General features: G+C 40.9%; 1 protein-coding gene across 1 annotated transcript in view; it reads right to left on the reverse strand.

The window, feature by feature from the left end:
- QPCT (glutaminyl-peptide cyclotransferase) overlaps positions 1-8,199 on the reverse strand; it is a 58,768-nt gene that overhangs the window by 21,037 nt on the left and 29,532 nt on the right. The window contains exon 3 of the mRNA XM_010838621.1: positions 562-708. Coding sequence (XP_010836923.1) covers positions 562-708 — 147 coding nt within the window. The remainder of the gene's footprint in view (positions 1-561; positions 709-8,199) is intronic.

An 8,199-nucleotide genomic window follows, 5' to 3' on the forward strand; every position in this document is an offset into this window, starting at 1 on the left:
TTAACTCTATGTTTTTGTGTATAAAATGTAATACATATATATATATATATATATATTTGCCATGTGTCGGAGTCAGAAGCTTGAGAAGCACTGTACTTGAAAAAGTAGTTTATCACTGGTCTTAACTCTCCCTCCAGGTAAAATACAATTTCAAAAGGGGAATAAAGGCCTGTTAAGACCATAACTCACTCTTGACCCAGAACTGTTAAGAAAGAAATGTCCAAGTCTGTTGAGATTGGGTGTTTAAAGTTCAAGAAAACTTGGTTGGGTGCCTGGGGGTGTGTTATAGAAAAAATCAAGAGTTGGGTACCTAGTACCCTGTCTGATTTTGGCCCTCTCAGACAGAGAATTCATATATAAATTGATTTAGGTTAACATGCATCTCTTAATTCAGAATAGATATTTACTCTTAGTTGTCTGCTTTTCTAGGATGCTTATTTTAGTTAATAAGATGAGATGACAGATCTGAATATAAGACAACTCAGAATTTTGAGCATAGCATCATCTCTCATGGGAACGGAATGTGTTGGACAACCTTCAGAGTAGTGTGCTGTTTCTCACCTGGCGAGCAGCAAAGCTTCCAGGCGATCCAGGATATCGCTCTATCAGCAATGGTCGTAAGTCATTTTGCCACATTTCAGAAATACTGGTGCCTTCTGCAACTTGCCGAAGAGATGATACATTCAAAAGGGCTGGTTGGTGATAATTCTGATAATAAATAAACATTAATATTTACATCATTTCATAACATATTTAAGATTTATCCTGAAACATTTGCAATTGTAAAATATTTGCTTTGAACTTCAAGATAAAGGGATAGCTCTTACACTATAACATAGTAAATTAAACTGCTGCTACTGCTGCTAAGTCATCTGCGACCCCACAGATGGCAGCCCACCAGGCTCCCCCGTCCCTGGGATTCTCCAGGCAAGAACACTGGAGTGGGTTGCCATTTCCTTCTCCAGTGAATGAAAGTGAAAAGTGAAAGTGAAGTTGCTCAGTTGTGTCCAACTCTTCACGACCCCATGCACTGTAGCCTACCAGGCTCCTCCGTCCACGGGATTTTCCAGGCAAGAGTACTGGAGTGGGTTGCCATTGCCTTCTCCCAGTAAATTAAACTACTCAACTTTAAAATTGGCCCCTTAGATCTACAAGTTCGACTGTTTTGGCAGCTTGTTTTTAAAACAGAATTAAGATAATGCTTTGAATCTGAGAATTAATGCTTAACACTTGTAGCTGTGTAACTTTTAATAATTTTGCTACAATTACTTTGTAAAACTAAGGTTTACAAATAACAATTGTTGATATCCTAATCTTAAGAAAACTCAATATTGCAAAAACTACAGCCAACAAAACAATATACTCTGTTAGCATAATTGTTCTATAAAAGCCAGTGTGATGTTATGGAATAAGCATACTCTTGGGGTGAGAGGAGCTGGATTCAAAGTTTCTGCTGCCATTTACAGGTTGTATGACCTTGGCCAGGTCACTTAAATTCTCATTTCCCTAAAATACTAATAAAGGAATTTGAGCTAAATCTGCATTGTCTAATATGGTAGCCAGGAGCCACATGTGCTATTAAGCTCTTGAAATGTAGAGAGTCAGGTGGAAGCATGCTTTATGTGTAACACACATATTGAATTTTGAAGATTTCGTATGAAAAAACATGCAAAATAGCTCACTAAGAATTTTTATAGTGATTAAAAGTTGAAATGAAAAAATTTGATATATTGAGTTAAATAGTGTTAAAATTAATTTAACCTATTGTCTTTTACTTTTTTAATAGAGCTACTAGAAAATTTTAAATTACATATGTTCTTCGCATTATATATTTCTATTGAATAGCTCTAACCGGATGATTGTTGCAATTCTTTTCAGTCAGAGATTGATGATTCTACAATCCACTAAATAGTACATTTTTTGTCTTCAGTTAAAATTATTTTAATATTCCATTAATGCTCACACTCTTTGATACACTTATATATTAAGTGAACCTTAATTTAAGCAGCTGAACAAACGTAACATTCAAATTTGTATTCTGGATACTACTTTATACTTGCTGAATTTTCTTATAATTCCAGTAATGATGAATCATTCATTCATTACATGTTCATCAGGCATTCAATGACAGAAAGTGTTACTCCTCCCCATAGGGAAGTGAGTCCTTGATCTGATTTCTTCTCTGAGGGGAATGATGAAGGTAACATAAATTTTTCGGAAATCAAAACAGAGCTCATGGGAGCCCTCTCTATTTTATGGCTTTTTCCAAAACCAGTATAAATTGATTATGTGCAGGTTATCACATGGGTGTTTTCACTCCATGAGAAACTGTGGAATTAGAGCATGCTTATTGTCTGATTGGAGAAGAAATGGCAACCCACTCCAGTACTCTTGCCTGGAAAATCCCATGGACAGAGAAGCCTGGTAGACTACAGTCCATGGGATCACAAAGAGTCGCACACGACTGAGCGACTTCACTTTATTGTCTAACGCTTATTATACTTATACTTCACTATGTCTCAGTGGCACTCTCAGCTATTATCACACAAAGATAGGGGGCTGTGGGTCCAGGCAGCCCCCTTCAACTTGGCCTCTCAACTCAACTCCTCATCATTTACTATCTATAACTCTGGCTAGGTTACTTAACCTCATTATGACTTAACATCCTCATCTGTAAAAGGGAAGTAATAACACCTACTTTCCAGGGTAATTATAACTAAGTGAGCTAACTCATGTAAACTACCTCAGTAAACATTTGGTAAGTATTATTAGTTCTATTACTGTCTATCAGACACTGAAGAGGTATAAAATTCTGAGCTGGAAAGGTCACTTAGAGATGATTATAATCCAATCTCTTTGCTGTCAGTGGAAACTGAGTCAGAGAGACTAGCTGATTTTCCCAAGGTTGTAGGAGAGTTACAGGTAAGTTCGAGAAAGGATCATGGTGGTGTCAATTCCCAATCCCATGCTCTGCCTCCCTGCATTATCTGTGACTTTCAGTGCACAACACTGTCTATTGATGCTGCTTCTGAACATCTTAAGGTTTGTGTTTATTTACTGATCATACATTTAAAAATATATTTCCTTGCTAAATTTGTTGCTGTAGCCTTTAAAGTCCCTGGTACCTCAGATCTAAGTCTTCCTGTTAACACTCAAACAGCACTTTGAGAAGAAAGAGGGAGATAAAAGATAAAACCATAGAAATGTGAGAAGCGAAAAGAAGAGAATGGAGGCAAGAAGTTGGAAAACTCACACGGTTAATTATTACTTAACACAGACAACAAGAGCCTCTGATCTCTCCTGCTGCCCCACAAGCCCCGTGCAGGACCACTCAGACCAACTCACCATGCTTCAGTCTCCCTGGCATTCTTCAGGACCCAAGGCAGTGAGGCTCAGGCTTCTTGGGGCATTTGCATTGTGGTGCCTTCTACCCTTGAAGGCTTTCCACTTCCTCTTCACCTAGCTAACTCCTGCTCATTTCAGGTTGGAGTGTAGAGGCCTTGTGTGTCTATTTGTTTAATGTCTAATTTCATGCAAGATGTCAACTCCAAGAGGACAGGAACTATCTCTCTTACTTGCCATGCTCTCCCCAGAACCACACAGCACCTAGCTCATGTGGCACACTCAATAATAATTGGGTTAACTCATCAAATATGGAATCAACAAGTGAACTGTCTTTCTAAAACTAACTTCATTAAGATGGTATGTACATAATAATAAAGTAAAATGGGAAGTTTCCCATCATATATACCAAGTCAGTTGAATGAACAGAGATTATAGAGCCAGGAAAGACAAGCGGCTGCCTGCTACAGAGGGCCAGGAAGTGCTGTAGTTCAACGTTGGTAGACTTTGTTCTTTTTGAGTTTCTGAGAGTCGGTGCTTGTGATGTTTAGAGTTGAGAGCTGGCCTGGGAAAGTCACTGTGACAATCAAGAACTGTTGTGTCAAAGGCTGTCTGGCCAAGGACTCCTTTTCATTTACTGTTTATTACTCCATCCATCCCAGACCCTATCTGGTCACTGTGGTCCTTGACTCCATGTCCACAGTGAATGGAAATCAAGTTGATATTTAAATGGGCGATTTATATAAAAATTGCTGCCATGGCTTGCCCGCTTGCCCAACAGGGTGGAGTGTTGCTCCAGGACCCTTTGTTTTGGGCATGTAAGATCCTCTGTTCAATAAATCACTGATTGTCTCTGTCACCATCTCCAGGCTCTTTCTTTGGCCTCAAAACTGGGCAACTACAAGGTTCACAGGCCTGCAGGGCGCAGCCCAACAATTCATGAGCCAAACAGGAGCCCAAGGAAACTCCCATGAGCCCCAAGATGTTGGGAAATAAGGATTATGAGGAAGAAGGGAAATAAGTAAATAAGTAAATAGGTGATTTACGGAGGCTTAAAAAGAGTTCTTAAGAGATTTAAGGAAAAAACAGGAACAAAATAATCCTCTAGCATCACTACCTGTTACAGATACTGTGAATGAAACATGGTTGACAAACAATGCTTAATGGATAAGTAAAGGGTAAGCTCATTAGATAAGCCTATTGGTGCTCCTGAATACAGAAACTTACCTGTGTTGATCCTTAGTCTCCTGGGCTTACGCATTAAATGAACATACTTCGGTAAAGAGCCCTTCCCCTTCCTGCCTCTCTGGGAGTAAAGATGCCCCTGTGAAATCACAGAGATTAAAAGCTATGCTATGCCAAGCTAAGTCACTTCAGTCGTGTCCGACTCTGTGCGACCCCATAGACCGCAGCCCACCAGGCTCTCCTGTCCCTGGGATTCTCCAGGCAAGAACACTGGAGTGGGTTGCCATTTCCTTCTCCAATGCATGAAAGTGAAAAGTGAAAGTGAAGTCGCTCAGTCGTGTCCGACTCTTAGCGACCCCATGGACTGCAGCCTTCCAGGCTCCTCCATCCATGGGATTTTCCAGGCAAGAGTACTGGAGTGGGGTGCCATTGCCTTCTGCTAGAGAAGGGGAAACAGTCATAATCGGTTAATTGCCTAAGCTTTTCTATTCATTAAAGCCCTGAATGGAGAACCATTTGATTTTTCCAACCTAAACAGCATTTGTTTGATTTTTACAGAGGCTGACTCTCAGAACTCAATAAATATAAAAATCTATGTGCAGCTGAGAGGAAGCAGTAGAGAAGAAACCTGAAAATAAAGTGCAAATTGGGCACAAAGACAGTAAATGAATGAGGTAAAACTGTTGAGCTCAATGTTAAATGTCAACCCCAAACCACTCTAGGTTTATTTCAGTTAAAAGGCACATAGACAATTTTCCATTGGTACGGGCATTCTCAGAGGAGTGAGTCTCTATTACAGCCCCTGCCTTGTCTTTCCATCCAGGCAGAAAGGACAATAAGTCTGCTTTGGGTGACAAGAATCTTTCAGCTGCAAAAGTGTGAACCAGGTCTCCTTCAGCATCTCCTCTGGACTAATCACACGGTGCCCGGCCAAAGAGGGTTTTAATTACACAATTTGCAGAACTGGCCCGGCTTGCAGATGGATTTGAGGTCCCACACCATTGAATGGAAGGGAGAACATTACAGAAGCACAGCCAAATCAATTCTAGTTTCCATCCAATATGAGCATCTCCCAGACAGCGCTCACATTAACACCTGTGTCTACTTCAAATTCAACCCATTTATAGAACTCCTTCTGGGTCAGATGTCACTGATATGATAAATGAAGTTGTGGAACAGTTGAGAAGTGAATATGATAAAGTCCTATCTTCTTTAATGCTAGCAGCCCTTTATCTAAAAGCGAAACAGTGCAGGTTTTAAAAACAACAATTTAGAGCCAAATCCCAGATCCTCACTTGCTAGCTATGACCAGGAAAAGCTCCTGTATCTGCATAATGGATGTCATAGTACTTACCAGCCAGATGCAAGAAGCTCAAAAACAGCACATTTTCTTTCTCCTTTTACCACCAACATGCAGACTACCACTGGCCCTCTGCCCCTGCCAGTGGAGTCTCCATTGCTGCTTTATGATTCACAGGAATCATAATGGGCAGAGGGATAGATGGCCAAGAATTTTAGAACCACAGAGGAGGGGAACCTAATGGGGTTTTAGAATATATGTGGTTCCAGAAGTGGAAAAACGTGAATTCTGGTGAGAGCAGTAATTCTCCTCCAGAACAATCCTAGAGGAGGGCTCCTAGGTGAAGCCAACTCTCCTGTACAAGGTTCCTCCATCCTTCATATGACTTAAAGTTTTCTTTTTTACTTTTGTTAATAACAAAGGGAAAATCTATCAAGTAAAATACATTGGGTCCCAGCTTCATGATAAAGAAAGTTTGGAAACCACCTAAACATCCAATAATAAAGGCATGGTTGAATTAAGGAAAGACAAGGACCCTTCAATTCGCAGCTGTAATGGTGGTCAAGGTTCCTCATCTGTAAATTGGGGATGAATATATCCTTCTTACTACAAGGGCACTGCGAGGTTCAAGTCAAATGCTTATATATAGAAGCCTGATACCCAGATGCCAATGCCCCTAAATATATACCAGTGAGCCCACCTGTGAATCAAATAACATATAATATGACTTCTATGGAAAAATCGTTTACAGGTTTCAAACAAATCGCAGTCTTCTAAACACAACCATAAAGTAGGGTTGAACTGTTTTTACATATTAGATCCCACTGGAAAAGACACACCTTTATTTCAAAGCAAAGAAATGGATTTCAAAATCAGTACTTCCTTTACCACACCTCACCTTTTGGCAGACCAGTGTGCCAAGGGCACACCCCACATGATTAAAATAGCTAAATATCATGCAGAGCAGGAAGGCATGAATTTTAGTGTGGATTAATTCATTTCCCAGGCTGCAAATTGTACTTGACACCTGATAGATCTTATTAAAGCCTTAAAGGGTAAGGGGCTGGGGGACCAGAAATCAGGCATTGTCGTGGCTGACTTTATCATTTGCATCAATTGCTTGCACATCTTGAAAGGAAACAAATAGAACAGCGATTAGAAGATTCTTAAATATAAAAGAGATTCGGGCTTTAAAAGACATTTCTCAAAAGCTAGAGTCTCATTAGTTTAAAAGACTGAAAGAATCCAGCACCTTCTCACACCCACAAATACCTCCTGCCTGTAAATGACCCCTCAGAACAGCTCCTTCTGTCCCCACCTCACTTATTCCCATCCATTTCCACGGATCATAAAGACACATTTGGTGTGGCTCCACATTCTGGTAGTTAATGCCCCTTCCCAATTTCTGGCAGGAAAGAGAAGATGGAAGTCTGTAACCCTATGTTCATCAATGGACATTAGTCCTATTGAATTCTCATGGGAAGATTTTCTTATAATGAAGTTATTTGTGAATCGATTGCCCTCATCGTCCCCAGGTTCCCTGTGGCTAGTGATGTCCTTATGTAAGTGGAGCACCCCTGTGGTCCTTGAATGGTGAAGCTATAAGTATCACCCAGAGAGCTGAAGTGGACTATTGATATCCATAGTCTGTGGCAGGCCAGGACCCACAGGTGAGCCCGGAGAGGGCCTGTGCATTCGCCCTGAGCCCTCTAAGTCAGTACTGGCAGACCACAAGCATTTAAGAGATCTGTTCAACAACGCTGTCAAAGGTCATATCCCTTTCAGTTCAGTTCAGTTCAGTTCAGTCGCTCAGTCGTGTCGGACTCTCCGCGACCCCATGAATCGCAGCACGCCAGGCCTCCCTGTCCATCACCAACTCCTGGAGTTCACTCAGACTCACGTCCATCGAGTCAATGATGCCATCCAGCCATCTCATTCTCTGTCCCTTTACTTTGCTGCTTTTCTTAGTATCTTTGAAAGTATACCAACCTTTGCTTAAGTCCCTAGCAGTTTTACACAGTTTTGAAAAACTGTTACACAAGAAATGGAAATAACTGTGAACCTATTTACTTCACACAGAGGGAGCTTGCAAATCCCTTTTATCCTAAGTTTATTACATGAAATCTCCACCTACAATTTTATACATTTCTTTAACAATTGTATTTTACTTTTAACGAAAAAAAAAAAACACAACATTTTAAAGTAAAGTGGGTCTCCAAGTAATCTCCTCCTTTCGGCGCTGATTCGCTTAAAAATCTAAAACAGACCGACACACACGTCCGTGCCTGGAAACTTCAACACCGGGAAGGCGTCCCGGGATACGGCGGCGCGGCGAGGGAGCGGTGGCACACCCCCAGGCACGCCCCGCACCT

The sequence above is a fragment of the Bison bison genome, unplaced genomic scaffold, assembly GCF_000754665.1.
Source record: "Bison bison bison isolate TAMUID 2011002044 unplaced genomic scaffold, Bison_UMD1.0 scf7180017864100, whole genome shotgun sequence".
Taxonomy (NCBI): Eukaryota; Metazoa; Chordata; class Mammalia; order Artiodactyla; family Bovidae; genus Bison; species Bison bison.